The 17,041-nt window shown below is 39.6% G+C and overlaps 1 protein-coding gene across 4 annotated transcripts in view; it reads left to right on the top strand.

Moving 5' to 3' along the window:
• pard3bb (par-3 family cell polarity regulator beta b) overlaps window positions 1-17,041 on the top strand; it is a 313,361-nt gene that overhangs the window by 170,872 nt on the left and 125,448 nt on the right. For all 4 annotated transcript variants that reach the window (XM_015359593.2, XM_069196274.1, XM_015359591.2 and 1 more), the window contains one exon: window positions 2,764-2,808. In XM_015359593.2, the coding sequence (XP_015215079.2) occupies window positions 2,764-2,808 (45 nt within the window). The remainder of the gene's footprint in view (window positions 1-2,763; window positions 2,809-17,041) is intronic.

The following is a 17,041-nucleotide window of genomic DNA, read 5'->3' as shown; positions in this document are numbered from 1 at the left end:
AGCATGCAAGATTAGGGCAGGGCCTCCTCAGCAACTGCTTAAACCATTGATTGGCATCGGCCACAGGATCTTCTTCTATCCATCTTCTGCTGTGCTGAATCCATCCCTGCTCTTCAAAGGGAAAACTAATCTTCTGGGACAAAAAATGTCCACACTGTAAATCTCAGCTGAGGGGAAATTAGGTAAATTAAAGAGCTAACTTGCCAGATAAAGGAAGAATCATAGACGTCCCTTCATGGATCATTCCAAAGAATACTTATCCAAGCACATCCTCAGCCTGCGGTTTATAGGCACAGCATTTTCACTCCATTTAATTACTAAAGTAGATTTATGTTGAGGACCTTTGTTTGGGACTTTTTTGTTTCCTTGGTGGGGGTCATCAGATTTTTGTTTTCAGTTATAATTTGATCCCTGTGTTGTACTCTCCCTGTCCCTTCTTGCCACCAGTGGAAATGATAGCCCTTTTAATCCAGTTCACGCATAAATCCCCAGAGTTTGATTAATACAAGTTGCAAAACTTGGGAGCCTCCAGAGAGGTACAGTACTATGCAAACTGTAAACGTTTGCTTAAGAGAAGTAGCAAGTTCCATAAACAGACTTTATTGAATAAGAAATTGATAGTCGAGTCGAGAATGTACTGTATGCACTCTGTTAATTAGATGTTTCACCTTGGCATTTTTGTTCCGTATCATCTTAATCTGTACCTGATCTCCAAATTGTGGGCGAAAAATGGCGAAATTCTTGGACACGAAGCCGATGGTTTAGGATTCCAGAAAATCCCCCTCTAAACTGGTAAGAACTCAGCCACCCAGCCAGCTGTGAGAGTAATGGGACCCTGAGCTTGAGGGACTCCGAAATTCAAAGCAACAAAAAAGGGTGAAAAATCAGAACCCGCTTTAATATAAATCCCACTAATTTTGAATTGTAGATTTCATTTAACACGGACTTAGAGAGCCCCTAGATGCCTTTTTTTGACTCTATTTCAAAGGACTGGAATTTCAAAGTGTTTTAATTTAAACAGTCTCTGTTTTTTGTTAACCCTCTTTTTGGATCCCGAAAAACCGCGTCATTTGCAACTATTTGATGCTGCTGTCTTTTTTTTTTTAAACCGCCGACCGGAATGTGGGTGCCTAGTGACTGGCAAGGCTCGATGGCGATATCGAGCTTAAAATGATCCCCGTGCGTTCTGGGCTTTTGAAGACGGAGAGAGGGAGGATGTGTTCCGGGTTTTGTTGCTGTGCTCCACTGCTGCTGTTCGCCAGGCAGAGCCAGGAAAGACCAACTGCTCCGTGAAACCCCCCTTCCGTTGTGCAGTCCTCAGAATGTTCTGGAGGCGAGGGGGTCATCTGACTACCACCGAGCGTTTCATTTCGTTTTTCCCTCCCTTCTTCTGGGAAATCGACCTCATAAAAAATGAAACAGATTATTTAAAAGAAATTGCAGTGTAATGAAAACCTATTATTGTGTCCCATGGTGATATTCTTCTGGCAGCTGTCACTCCTAACCCAGTTAAATCCTGTTTCTTTGGATTAGCACCGAGCTGTAATCCACCCTGCATTCTTCACAGAATACAGCCGTGCTGAGACACAACAATTTATTTATGTGCCAAACTCCCCCGAACCAAAACACGAATGCATTGAGTGTATTGTTCCAGGGCAAACGTATACTGTACATTTACATTTGGATTTTAGATTTACAGTTCTACATCCTGTATCATTTTGAATGAATGATGAATTGAAAAGAAACGCAAAAATGCCTTGCTGTAATGATCAGCCGTGTTCATAAAGATGATGGATCCCTGGCAAAGTCCAAAGCACAAAAAGGAGCAAGCACAAACACCTCTGCATTCTGTATTTGCTACCTTTTGAAATCTGCATCAAGTAATGACTTAATACGTGTTTTGTAGTGTAAAGTGTATTCCATGTAAAGATGATGCCAGTTGCAAATGAACCAGGGGGAACAAGTGGAAGTGCGAACTGAAAACAGGAGGCACTTCTTTACACCAAGGGTTGTGGGAGTATGCACCAAGCTACCCAGCCACGTTAGTTTATGTAAGTGAATATCTGGATAACATTCGTGGATCGATTAGCTTCTAGCAACCTAATAGGCTACATAGGCTGAATGGCCTCTGGTTTGTAACTTTTCTTAAGTTCTTATAATCCCTCCCCCCTCTAAGAAAAGACCATAGATATCCAGTTTTATTTACCAGGGATATTAGACTGCTGCAGGCATGTAAGTTTGTATCCACAGCCGAACTGCTGTATCATTCAGTAGCGTCTGTGCTCTGCAGGCGGAAGACTGTCCCTGATCTCCATTCTTAATTTGATAAAAAACAAATACCTCAGCATTAGCCGACTTTGCTCCACCTTATGTTTTATTTAACAGTTTACAAAGCAAGAAAACAGGGTGAGAATCCAGCTTGCATGCAGGTCACATCTCCTGAATGGCTGCCATTCACTGCTGCTACTTGAGTAGGTGCAAAAAAAAAATATTTTAACTGGTCAAATGGGTGCTAGATTGACATTGTAGTCTAGAAACAGCAATTAAGTAGCGGAGAAAAGAGAAACTCTTAAAGGTTTGCTCAAAGTGAGACTCCTCCTTAGACTTGAAAAAAGGTTTTGCAGTTGAGTTGTATCGATCAAGGTTACACGTTCTGCCATGTGTCTGCAATTATCCATCGTTAAAAGGTAACTTGAGTTGAAAGTTGTTTTCTTTTTTTTTTCTGATCCGCCTGTGGTGTCCTCTTGCTTCTTATTTTTGCAGTGGCAGATGAAAGCAATGTTGGATCTTTGGCAGGGACGCAGTCAGGTAAGGAATTCATTTTTTTTTCTTGTAACTCTCGCGGTAAAGAAAAAAGCCCAGGCAAGGCAAGTAACAGCTGCATCCAGTTACCAGGAAGAGTGGTGATTGAGGAGTGCTCTAATTAATGCATGGGACGTCTCCAAATTTCTCTGTGATAAATTAGGACTTAATGCTTGGCGGCGCGCAGAGCGACATGCAAGCAGAACGCAGTCATTTATAGCAGTCTCTGAAAACTGCCCACAAGATGTAGTCTGGAAAAGAATAGGAAGGGAAAAGAAATAGCCTGCAATACTTCAGACTGTGCAATTTTTTTTTGTCTACCTCCGTAAGTCATTTGCAATTTAGTGCCACTGCTGATGGATAAACTACTATACCCTGACTATAACTCACGCTTCTGGCTTGAGGATAACCTACTTCTGCATTAATTAGAATTAATCTTTTCCTTTTCAATACTGCAGTAGTATACGTTATGCAGTAGATATATTTTGTGTAGACCGTATCTGTTTGTGTACATACTGGGGCCCTCCTGTGGCGCTTGTACCTTTTAGCTCTTAGCACCTGGTTCATTCTGGACTGTGGCACCTTCTGTAAGGAAGCGTGGTCACTTCATATCCACATCACTTTTCTCTTCAGCATCCTCCCACCTTCCAAAGGTGTGTAGCCTACTGTAAGCCAGTTAGTGTCTCTAAGCGCTCCCTGGTTGTATGAGCCCTGCAATGGACTGTTTCCAGGATAGGTTGCAGATTATTGTAACTCTCTCCAGTAGTAATCGTCTTTTTTATATATGCATAGATTGATATATTCTACATATTGAGCTTCCAAAATCTTTCCGTTACCTGGACAAATGTGAGGAAGAAACCAAACAAAGCAAAATTAAGTTTGAAAAGGTTCCTGTTATAAAGGCTTTTTTAAGGCTAGTGTGTGGAGAGTAACAAAAGTGTTTGACGTTGCATTCTACAACTAGGTAGAATGATAATAAAGGAGCAGAGTTCTTTGTTTCTTTATTATCTGCAAAATGTTTTTCCAGTAATCCCAATTGTTAAAAAAAAAAATGTCTCAGTTCAGTCTCGAGTTTTTAAATCCAACCCAACCTTATAGTTTTTTTCCCCCCTTTAAGAATATAATTAAGATAAATTAAAACACTTCCCACCCTTTTATGATGGATTTTTAATTGCTTTCTTCTAACCTCACCACTCGGTGTTTATTTTACTTTTTCATATTGTGCGCTTTTTATTGGAGTTCATTATTTTTTTTAAAGTTGGAAACCGAGTTTCTAATTGAACAGACTGATGAATCATGCGGTGCTCAACTTTAAAATATGCGTCCTACTTGTCTGGAAAACATTTTGGGGAGTCTGGCACACATTTCCAGGCCGTTTGCTGTAGGCAAGTCATGCCTTGTGTAAGTGTTTCTTGGCGTATACCTCTATTGTGGCATGTGATCTTGCATCAGGCAATGTGTTTAAAAATAGCTTCATGTTGCAAAACTATAAAGTTTAGATATTTTATTTCCTATAATGTGTGTTAAAGAACACCCCTCCCAGCTAATCTAGTTAGTAATTTCAAGTTACTGCTGTTTACTTGAATGGAGGTCATCATACAGTAGATGTGGTTTGATTAACATTTTCAATGCAGTTCACTTAAGATTATAAGTACACATCTCATGTAATTAAATATTAAGTGTTTAGAGACAGGTTTATACAATTTAAAGCACAGATAATCATGAAAAACCTGGTTTCAAGCAGGTGTGCTCAAACGTTTGACTGGTACTGTACTTCTGTTCACTTTTCATATGAACTAATAGCAAAGTAGTCTTGGCTTCATGTAACTGGTGGTAACTTTTTATAGGTAACTTAACGTTAACTCTATTCACATTTTACCTGAGCAGCATGACTTTAACGTAGTAGGCGTGAGGAGTTTCAGCAAGGTAAGTTGAATATTTGGATTGAAATTAAAAAGGTTACCCAGATATGAAGTTCTATTATTAATATTTGTCAATCTGCAGGGGCATTATTAGATCATATATTGCTTTTGCTCGAAGATGATGCTCGTTGATGAGTACTATGTCTACAGCATGTCTCTTTCTGGAGAATTCTCAGCATGGTCTTTTTGTATTTTTCAGCTATATTTCGAAATGGCTGATTTTCATTGTTAATAATGTTTAAATAGGGAATAATATACATATTCTAAGGCACTGTAACATAACATGAGCATGTATTAAATATTTAAAGACTGCCAAGCTCCTTTGAAGCTAAAAAGTTTGCAGATGCAGCCCATTTTAAGTTAGTTTCAGTTGTACTTAATATGCAGTGCTATCGAATCGGTGAACAGGGCTTTGGCTGAGCGTTCTGTGCACTCAATTGTCAATCAAACTAACCTGTCACACTGTTCACAGTGAGCCTTCTCTTTATAATTAAAGCAAACTGTTAATTGCATGAAAACATGAAATTTATCCCTGGGAATGGGCATGATTTTGGTGTCTCCTACAGTATGTATCAGCATATTTATCTGCATTCTATAATACAGTATTTTGCTAAAGAAACTTAAGACATATAATGAAATTAACATTAAAGTATACAGTTCAGAACGTTTTGCTTAAAAACGTCATTGGGACCAATAAGAAAAAATCATAGGCTCCTAAAACATTCCAAAGGATCAGTAATGGGAGATCATGACAAGATAATCAGAAGTTGGTCTTCCAGTCTTTGGTTCTCAACACCCTCTAGTGTCGTTAACACTCATAACCCTTTGATGATGTTCCTGCTGCCGAAAATGAAGTGCAAGTGTCTGTATTTATCAGATCAAGATCTGCATCAGGGTTTCCATCTGCTGATGTAGAGTGCGATAGCTTGTTGGTGGTCTGCCACTGTTAGAGACAGCTACCCAAAGAGCCTAAGTGACAAGTTTGTTTGATGGAAACATCACTGAGGGCCGAGAAACATCTCCAGAATCCTTAACCTGACGCCAAACAGACTGGATGGGCCAAGTGGCCTCTTCTCACTTATAGCTCTGGCTTGTTATGTAACGCAATCTGATTCTGTGTAGAAGGACAGTCGTTTGCCTATGGTAGTGGGAATACTAGGACAGTTGCTTGATAGTATCAAGGTCCCAATTGCAAATTTAGTTAGAATACATGTCATGTCATTTACCTGTTTTATACCATACTGTGTCGCAGGAAGCCGGACCCTACCCGGCAAGCAACAAGCGCAAGGCAGGGTACACCCTGGACAGGATGCCAGTTCATCGCAGGGCAAGTGCAAGCCAATCATACATGGGGACAATTTGGAGGCCACGGTAAAGGCCGAGGGTGGAAATTTGGCCTGGACACTGGGATAACTCCCTACTCTTATGCAGAAATGCCCAGGGATCTTTAATGACCACTGAGAGTCAGGACCTCGGTTTAACGTCTCATCCTAAAGACAGCTCCCACTACAGTATAGTGTCCCCGCCACTATACCAGGACATTAGGACCCACACAGACTGCAGGGTGGATGCCCCCCGCTGGTCCCACTACCACCACTTCCAGCAGCAACCATAGCTTCCCAGGAGGTCTCCCATCCAGGTGCTGACCAGGCTCAAACCTGTTTACCTTAAGTTGGCTGCCAGTTGAGAGCTGCAGGGTAATATGGCTGCTGGCAGTTAGAATACAATGCTTTTTATTTTCAGAAGCTGTGACTTTGTATATTTTCTCCCTATTCGATTGAAGAACGTGACATGTATACTCGCCGATAATGTTTGTTATTTTGATTACTTTCAATGACAATTAAATATTAATGACTTCTCAGTAACTATAGTAGTAGGGGTCGTCTGAGTCTTTAAACTGAACTCTCCCAACTGCTCTGGAAAATCTTTCACTTATATTTGTCTTCAGGGGCTGTGTTCAGATCCAGGCAAGCTGTGCGCATGAGTAACTGTTTATGAAACATGCAGAACAGTAAACTTGGAAAGCTCTGTATTTAATCTGATTTTACACTTAATTCATGTTTGAGTCTATGGTTTAGATCCTTCTGTGTGGCTGATGGAGGTAACATTTTTAACCAGTTCATTTTATAAAAGAATCCTGATCTACTCTCCATGTTTTTTTCACAGGACTTCAAAATTGTTTCATTAGTTTCAATGTATATTGTATCAGTTACTGTATATCTCTATTCTGTCTCGCTATTTCCTTGCTAAGTGTTTATGTCTGATTTGTCTAATAAAGGAAAGAAACAGTCAGTTGTTGGCTTGCCACGCTGTGATAACACAGGCAGAAGTGTCAGCGAGTGAACAGTTGCTTAATGGCTTTTCAGTGACTGTAGTATTAGACTTGGCCTGAGTCTTTAAACTGAACTCTCCCAGCTGCTCTGGAGAATGTTAGCTTTCAGATGTAAAGAATCAGACTACACGACATTATTAAAGCCCAAATACAGTTTCCATCAGCTACTAGTAAAAATAAAAGCCAGTGCAGTTTCAGTATAATAAAGGATTCACAGTTTACTTAGATTTTCTGCCAAAGTTTTGTTTTTCCCCCCCACCACCTGGTTAGCAGAATGGCTGTAGTGCTGGATGAAATGGGTCCCTTCCTGTATGTAGAGTGTAATTCTTGAGGATGAAAATCACTATATAAGTACAAGTATATTATTACTTTTCTTTTACTTTCTATATTATGATTGAAACTGGTCTCACGGAATGCAATTGGTTTCCTTTCCATCTGGGTATTAGTAACACGTAGCGATCTTGTTCTGTACCCTTTACAACAAAAGGAATTTTAAATGGCAGCATGAGTAATTGGGGGCATATTTCGTTTGCCTCTGTGATTTTCCAGCCAGTATAGTCAACAGGAGTAATAATATGTTTAATAAGACAATCCATTTTCTCGTTTTACTGATGTGCTGCCTAATGTTTATTGACAGTGCGCCGAATGCCCTGCTGACGTGGCGATTTCAATGGCACATTGCTTAATAAAGCTACAGAATACTTCTTTATGAGCTTTGACATATTTAATTAGCAGGATGGTCTAAAAAGCCTTGCTTTTTTATTTTAATCTTCCTAAAACCTCCCTGGCTGAGATGTAGACACATCGGCATCATAAAGCCATTTGCCGAGAGAAGCAATAAGGTCTCTATGCCGGGTGGCCGTCTCAAAAGTGCTTTGCTGGAACGTGCACCTTCTCCGAATGCTTTTTGTAGTAAATTAGGTTAAAACGACCTCGTTCTCTAAATGCTCGTCGAGCCCCCTTTCAAGCTATAGGAGTGTGAAGAATTTGTTCGTGGAGGCTGAATAACTCTGTGCATGTGGGTTTCCAGTAAACTTGCTTGAGAATGCTTGAAACGTGTCAGCAATGGGCACTTAAATAACTAAATCTGGCCCATTTCAGAGAGATGCTTCTGTTGTGGTTTGTTTATGCACCACATTCTGCTATAGATTTTAACCAAATCGCCCTCTGAGCTTTCTGAAATGCATACTGTAGGTATCTCGACTTTCTTGTTTTTGAATCCCTACTTTCCTATTTAGAGGAGGATTAACTTCTAAACTGGGGAAAATGCTTACTTCCTGTTTTTTTTAAGCTTTCCTCGTTAAAGAGGATTGGATTTAAGTGTAAACTTTTGAGTAGGAGTTGGAGGTTTGTATTTTGGGCAGAAGGTTGTCTTCTTTCGAGCAGTTGAGTTCTTAAGCCAAACAAGGTTGCATTCTAAGTGAACATTTGGAGAGTATATCCCAGACCAAACATCCCATTAACATGCTTGGGCTCCCTGTGGGCTTTTTGAAGGAATTTACAAATGTAGCCACTGCCTGGCTGTGTAGGATTTCTTTGCTTTGAATTTTTCTTCTAATTAGAATGGAGTTTCTAGGAAAAGGAATCTGGAATTCCCTGACAGTCTTTGTTTCAGTAAACCATGCACAGATTTCAAGTTTATTGTAGAGTACTTGATAAAGAGCACTCTTAGCTAAGAGCAGGGCAGGAGAAGTATGCAGTCATTCCAAATGTCCTGGCGTTTCATATTTTGTGCACTCCCTGCATAGTAAGTTTTGGGACAGAAAGATATTTGTCACTAATCCTAGAATCCAAGAATACTGAAAACTGTTTTTTGCAAGTCAGGGAAAAGATGCAGATGCCAACATTTTATGCTTGTGGTACAGCAAACATTTCTCCTCAGGGTAAAGAAGGCAAGATTTAGCATTCTTTTCTAAATGGTCTGATGTACAGGTTTTAAATTGAGCCTGGTTTTGTTAAAAGATATTGACTTAAAAGCATAACATTAACCACGAATTACATACAGCACGATTTCAGAAAATGCTTGCTCGGTTTTGAGATTGAGAAAATGAATAGCTCTTTGTATTTAGTACAATAATAGTTACTAGATATGTTTTTTTCCATCATTTTGTAATTTTCCATCCATGCCCATGTGGTTAGAATCTCACCTCAAATAAGAAAGTTGCACTTGTAATAAAAAAAGCGAATTCAGCAACTTATCTGCACAGTGTGTACGTCTTCATGGCTGATCTCCCTTCCTTTATGTTATTGATTGCTGAATGAAAAGCTAATCTTTGAGTCCAATTTAAGGAAAGATAAAATGCCTGTCTTTTTCCCTTTCCTGCTCTGAAATACAGTTTTACTTGTTTCTGTGTTGAGAAACAGTGTACGGTTGAGAGCATTAATGAGATAGGCCAATGGAGCATTGCCCAGACAGTTGGGAAACGCAGCTGAGAGGGGCTGACGTTATGAGCTTCAGCGCTTTGAATGATGTATCCTCTAAAAACAGTGGGAGGGCGAGATTATTGTGGTTAATTTGGCCTTGAAGTCACTGATTTATGCCATTAATGGACTCTGTAGGGCTCCAGTGTGTTCTATCTTATCACTGTGAGGGGAAGACGGATAGTTTAGGAATAAATCTTTAAAAATAATAAAAAAAACAACCCTTTTTTTTTCCTCATTTCAGCTACTCTATCGCTTCTTGAGAAATGTTCCTTCGTAATGGAAATGTCGGAGCACGCAGGCCAGGGATTGGGTAGAAACGGCCCGATCAGTCGACATCGTCCAAGAGGTTTTACTCTGGGCTAGCAGGCATTTTGATAGCCACCAGCAAGGCATGTTAAAAAGAAAAACCGCATGCTTGTAATTGTTCAAGCACCAGGCCGAAGAGCAGAATTTGCTTAATAGTGTGATTGTAAACAGCAGGTGCTACTGCAATAATTCACTAGCAGCAGTAGGCCTAGTTTGGAACCCCTTTTCGAATGAATCTGTATGACTCCAGTGCAGTGCTGTTCTTGGATGTGGTTGATATCTGCTGGCATAAGGACATTTTGCCTGGGGCCAAATTATCTTGCAAGTTTACGCCTAAAAAACTGGGGGGGAGCGTTCATTTCATTTGCTACATTGTACATCCCAGATTTGTGTACAGTTATATTCATTCATCCATAGGGTATCTTCAAAAATGAGACCGTGACGAAGATTCGCAAAGGGCCGAAAGTGGATTTTTTTTTCCAAGTTTCTGAAAATAAACTGGTTTAAATCAAACATTTCTCTTTTCAACGCCGTGAAGCACAAAGGGGCTTTGAGAAAGCTGAAACGTTAGGAACATGTACTGGTTACATGGAACTTTTTTTCAAAATGATGATGACAAATATCGCTGGAGGTTTTAAGTCGGTGCCAAGAAAAGCATGCGGTCATGTGAGAGGAATATATATTTTTTTAAAAAAATAACCTCCCCCAATAAAAACCGCAACAACAAAAGCAGTAGATTAAGCAGGCGGCCGGGCAGACATGTTGGAAATCGATGGCCCTGTGTCTTGATGCGGTACGTCGCTCCGTTTTCGGAGAAGCCGAAGAGCGTGCTGAAGATTTAAAAGAATGTGTGGTTAACCACAGGTCCTGAATTATACAGAACGTGTCTTGCCTGAGTACCTGGCACCCAGCGAGCCAGACTGGCAATCAACAGCCTGCTTATTCAGCTGAGCCTTCGTTAATGGTTCCCCATTACGCCGCGGATGATGAAGGATTCCTCAGAAAGCTCGGCGACCACATATGTGCTATCATCTTATAAATCAAGTCTCATTCTTTCTCAATCACGTTCTTGTAAAAAGAGAAATCCTGGGGCACCCTCTAAATTTCTCTGTTGAGGACTAACTCAGCAGCATTGTGCTCTGTTCACTCCCTGGCAGTGCTCCTGCAAGGAATGTTACCTTAGATATCTTTAACACTGAATCTGGGAAGCATGCCAGCAGTTTTACATTGAATTTTTGTATTTATATAATTATTTTTTTTCTGTGGCATTACTTATTTCCTCCGTATAATGGCCAGCTCATCCTCTTAGTTGCTGCGATGCCATCTTTGCTGCTCTCTGTTATCCAGGCTTGGCAGAAAGAGAGCTGGACGGTCATCTCAGGATGCAGCTCACAGAAAATCCCTGCTGGCAGAAATGGAGAGATTCTTAAAACCCAGGGAGACAGGCACTGCAATAGTATATTGTTATATCATGTACTGTCGTAAATATCTTTCACTCCCCTGCTCACTGGTCTGGTTTTCTCACTTCCCAGTCTGTTGTGAGAGGGTTTAGCATGGATTCCTCACAAAAGGCACCTGTTGATTTAATCTTGAATCAGTCGATTCATTTGTTTTGGAGAAGGCCGTCTTCTTGGCAGTACAAACAAGTTTTCAGGTCCTCTTGAAGTAGTTGCCTACAGACTTGGAACAGATGAGGATTGTCCATTCCACAGAGCTGTCCTCTTTTTCCATGCTGCTCCAGTGCCTAAAGTATATAACCGCAGGAGATCCTTAGGGAATCCGAGAAGGATAGTGTTTATAGTTTACCTGATGCAAATTCTTTAGGTTGTGAAATCCCTTGCTTTGCTTAGTCCTGTATTGTATAATTTCCTTGTCTCTTTCAACTACAGTTTAATCTCGCATATGCAAAGTCTGTGGATGTTAATCTTTTCTGCTTATTCTTGAGACATGTAGTTTGCTCTTTCTGGATCGAATCCTTTCTAGAATGCACTATAACAGTTTCCTCCTTTATTTACTGTGCCTTTTGTTAGGATGGGAGTGCTGTATATAAACGTCAAGTGTGACACCAGAAATATCGAGTTACCATTTTCTGTCAAAAACCTGTGATTGCATGGAAGGGGACAGTCCGACCGGTTCAAGGTTTCAATGAAATTTTTCTTCCAAGTGGTTTCTTGGTGTTAGTTATTGCTCAGTATTCACACAAAAAAAACCCATAAGATTTAAAAAATGTCTCCAGCCGTTTTTCATGAGTGATTAAGTACTTAAAAATCATGATGAGAGAGCTCTATCTCTCCTACCCCCAGTGAAGCAGAAGTGACCTAATGGTCTTTCAGCCAGAAGCCTTAATCTAATAAAGGTGATCTGTAATTATGAGATGCCTTTTAAGGTCTGTCTTGGACAATTACCCATGCAATGCATCTTCGGGGTATCGTACAATAAAATGAATACTTAGGTTTTCTCCATGCCTGTGATTAATATAGAGGCAGAGATGGCCAGGTTGGCACCAACAGGGTTTCTTGGCAATGGAAAAACCTCATCAAAATGTTAAAGGGAATGAAATCAGCTCAGGACGGTACCGTGCATGTGTTTCTTTTGGCACTGGCGTTACTTTATTTTCTGCAACATCTAGTTGAAATAGAACTTAATTTGGGAATTCTGGAATGAGGAATTTCATGTTTTCCAAATCTCCAGTTTACTGTACCACCGCTATACCTTTTATAAACTTGATTTCCTTTTTTGGCAGGTTAACTCAGGGTGGCACGGCACAGTGGTTAGCTTTTGCTGCCTCGCAGCGTTAAGAGGCCCTGGGTTCAAATGCGGTACCTGGGGTGCTGTCGGCGTGGCGTTTTTGTTCTTCCCATGTCAGCCTGGGTTTCCTCTTTCCTTTCCCGCTCGGTCCAGTGTCATACCGGTAGGATAATTGGTTTCTGGGAACATTAGCCCCCGGTGTGAGCGTGGGTCTGGCCCGTGATGGACTGGTGTCCCATCCAGGGTGTATCCTACCTTGCCTTTCAATCCCTATGGCTTGCCAGGATAGTCTGTGGATTTCCCGACAGCCCCGTATTGGAAATAGCAATTAGAAACTGGATGGATGGACAGATGAACTAGATTCTTGTATATGAAAAATAAAGCTGTTAAAAGTGATAAGGGGATGAAAAAGAGAAGCTGTCCTTAAAATGGTATCTTTCATTCCAGAAATTAGAGAGGGTTTACTTGCTGAAATACGTTCACAATAAACATTACACCACTTTATTTTATCTTAAACATACTGCAATTATTAGTAGTCTTCTTTTAAACTTTTTCACAGCTTAATTGGGTTCCTTCATTTAAAGGTTCCTTTTCCCAGGTTAATTTCACAATTCCTTAATTTTAGGAGCGGCACATTGAAACCTGAGTTTGGTCTGGCCTGTTCATGGTGAAAAGTTCAAAGGGGAAAAAAAACATTACAGACTCTGTGCTGGACAAGACGTTTAACACCCATGTCTTAAATTAAAAGAAAAATATCCAAGCTGACTTTCGGCGATAAAAAACAAAGCTAATATCTCCTATGAAAGGCTAACCTGTGATTCATCTTGGAAGTCTAAATTGCAGTAACAAATGCTTTGCAGTGACAGCTGACCTTTTAAATCACCCTCCCTAGAGAACATTGTGTAAAACTGACAACATTTTTATAACATTAATCTGGCTGTGACAGAAGAACACAATTACTGTACGATAGGGAAATATCCTCATTGTTTTTCTTTGGAAAAACGTCCTCATCTTTTCCCTTGTCCTCACCTACATTTTTTATATAAATCTTCAAAAAAGAACTTTAGTATGAATGTTTCCCCCTTCCATGCCCCAAAGATTTCTAACTGTATCCCAATTTTATTCTTCTTTACCTGGGAGGCTTAATTATTGCAAATGAGTTCCGATTGTGAATCAGCCTGTGCTTGTGGCTTCTGAAAAAGCCTTGATTTCACGCTTGGCAAGCTTTGATTGAGCCGATAGCACTCGTAAAACACAGAAGTGAAAGTACCATCCGCGCTGTTTTTTTATGTGGCCTATTCATTTCTTAGAAGTCTAGATCCTGTACTCTCTAATGCAAACTGAGTGGGACACACCAGTGTGTGGTGTTCATAGACAGAAATCACCACGCCTAGACAAAACAACAGCTATAACTATTCTTACGTATATGGCAAGTGTTCCATTGTAATGTTTAGTTTACACGCTATCAGCGCAATGCCTCCAAAAAGCTGCTTAATTCTATAAACCGAAGTAGGTCTGAAATAATTACATTTGTGACATAAATCCTGCTTTCAAAGTGAGCATTTCAGTGCCTCATCGTACAGTACATCTTTGAGCTCAGCCCCACTATTTATAACCGTTATATAAAATAAATCCTATTTGGCCTCAGAAGTGAGTTTATAACTTTATTTTCACACAGCTCAGCTTGCCCCATCCGCCCCCCCCTCCCCAAAGCTCACAACAAAACAGAAATAAAAAATGTGTCTAAAATGTTACTGGCTAAGGCATGAGGGTACATGTGTTAAAACTCCAGTGTTAAAACTACTGTTTCCCTGACTCATTTGTGTTTAAGTAGTGAAACTGTATATGAATCTGCTTCTAAAAAGTATGCATAAATATACATCTTATATTAAATGTGCTATTAAGCTACATAGACCTTAGGTACACCATCCACTGGGATTCAAGGGATCTTTAGTGCTAGGCAGAGGCTGGCTTTTACAAAACCAACTACACAAAGCTTGTTGGAAATTACAGGATTGCAGCATAAATAATGCATCTTTCATTTTCTTCTCACTTTCACACGGACGTTGTCTGACCCATCTTAATTGACGTCCTCAGAAACCATACATTTAAAATTCATGGATGAGAAACACATACACACAAATCTAGGTAAATAGATCCGAGGACCACGTTTCCTGCCAAAATGTACAAAGAATACATGAGAATATAGGATTATGAAAAGCGGGTTTTATCCACTGGGCCAATAAACAGTTCAGTCCGTGTTTATATTATACTGTTTATGGAACATCTCCTTGTACAGGTAGCCACAAATAAAATAAAGCTTCTGAATTCTTAGAAATCTAACCACATTTCAAAAATGTGTTTTGAAATAGGTGGGCCAGTGTGTTCAGAGAAAGCAGAGACTTCTGAAACAGAAATCATAAGTCTCTCCATATCCTTTGTGTTCCTTATGTTCATGCATGGTAGCAGTGGTCTACAGAACGAATCTGGTCAAGTATTCGATCTCTATGATATCGTTTGAAATGTAATCATTAAGCAGTGTTGTAATTTCAGAGAGATTAATATTTAATTAATTAATATTTTAATGAGTGCAAATTCAGAAAATCTAGAAATTCTAATTATATCATATTAAAATATTTTTATATAGAAAATCTGGATTTGGGGAGCCAAGAATAATGAGCATTGTAGCGAGTTTAAGTATGTCATACTGTATGTGTGTAACAGAAAAACAACTGCAGTGAGGGACTGAGAAAGTACAGTATGGAAAAAAATGTAGAAACGGGTTCAACTGCTGATTTAAAAAAGTGACATTTAACAGTCCAGTGTTAGAACTGTGCAGGAAAACTAGAGATTACTAGATTACTAGTGATTTCTGTCTTGGATTCGATAAATAATTCACATCAGAGTAGAATAAAGAATTCACCTTCATTCACAAAATTAGAAGTAATAGCTAGTTGTTGAGCAAGGAAAAAAGCACAGCCTGTTGCATTTTACATTTAGTAAAGAGAAAGAAAATGGCAAGTGAGGTTATAGAAAATTCCATTGCCTGTAATTTTGTCCTTATACTTCATGTGGCGTGATTATGTGCTCTTAGTGAAAGAACATGTAGTTTTTATTTTCTTCAAACTCTTGCTAAATGTGATGTTACGGCTTTGAGGCTGTTTTAAAAATCTGAATTTTGTTTTACTGAATTGGCTAGAGCTTTCAAAGGAAATGTGATTTGTTGTGCTTATGGTTAGAAAACAGCTTTAAGTGTGGAAGACAAAGGGTTCTGATGTGAAGTATCAGTGTTTTTCTGGTTTAATTTTGAAACATAATGCTGTTTAAAGCTCTTTCCCCTTGGTTTGTCCTCAGGGATAACCTGTGATTCATTTTTTCTTTATGCTTGTGATGCTATGCTTGTTTAAAACTCTTTTAGTTTACATTGTGTGTTTCTGACAAAGGTTATCTCAGGCATAATTACCCTGGTCTTCACAGCCTGAAATCTCTGGAAAGCCCAAACTAATAAACAATAGAGCTGCTGCCTCAGAGCAGGATTGAATTGGTGAGTCTGGATTAAGATAAGCCTTAGACTAGGTAGTCAAACCAAAAAGATATATTTCATGCTTTTGTTATTTGTCCCAAATTCACTGAAGCAGATTTTTTTTAGTTGCGTAGTAATAGAAGAATTCATTGCCGTATGTACATAGAAAATTGGCAGAAAAGGGCAGGGTTTAATTCTGGACTGGGGTGACTTCTGTGTGGAGTTTGCATGTTATCCCCATGTTCTAAGGCATGGAAAACCTGCGAGCGAGGCTTGCCTGGCTGCTCCACATTATCTCCCTAAGGATTTTCTCCCTGGTCCTCGTTAGCTGACTTAACGCAATATGGTAGTGGCTCAGGGATTTGATTTCGGGACAGAAACATTCATAATCTTGTAGGTGTTATTCTCAAACTTATGTCTTGAGACATCACTTCTGTTGAGGTGAGAAAACAGTGTGTAAAGGAGTGGCTTGATAAACAGGATATCTTCATGTACTGTACCACAGTCTCGCACTCAAACTCAAGGTTGCCTCGTACGTTGGATGTACATCGGAGCTCTTATTCATGCTGGACATGGACAGTACTGCAGATGACATGGCACCACACAAGTTAGACAGTACATTACAGGAGGATAATGAATACTGATAGCATGGACAGTCAGTATGTGATGGAGAACATGCTTTAAAGGTGCAGTTAACCTTACTTTGTCTTTATTTTTATTCTTTTTATTTATGTTTTCATAAACTGTATATCTTAATTTTACAATACCAATGAATGCCACATTCAATCAAGATGCTTCATTAGAATATTTTGTGTTTGCAAATACCTGCCACATGCAGAATAAAGTTGGCTAACGTATTCTTCCCCTGTTAAGGAACTATGGCTGTTCCTAAAGACGTCTGCATAATACATGATGTGCATTTATTAGGTGGGGTCAGAGGGGATATATGTTTGCTGGTTATATGACATTTCTGTGAGACCAAGA

Source organism: Lepisosteus oculatus, chromosome 12 (genome assembly GCF_040954835.1).
Source record: "Lepisosteus oculatus isolate fLepOcu1 chromosome 12, fLepOcu1.hap2, whole genome shotgun sequence".
Taxonomy (NCBI): Eukaryota; Metazoa; Chordata; class Actinopteri; order Semionotiformes; family Lepisosteidae; genus Lepisosteus; species Lepisosteus oculatus.
The sequence above is the reverse complement of the archived record's forward strand: the minus strand, read 5'-3'. Positions and strand labels throughout refer to the sequence as shown.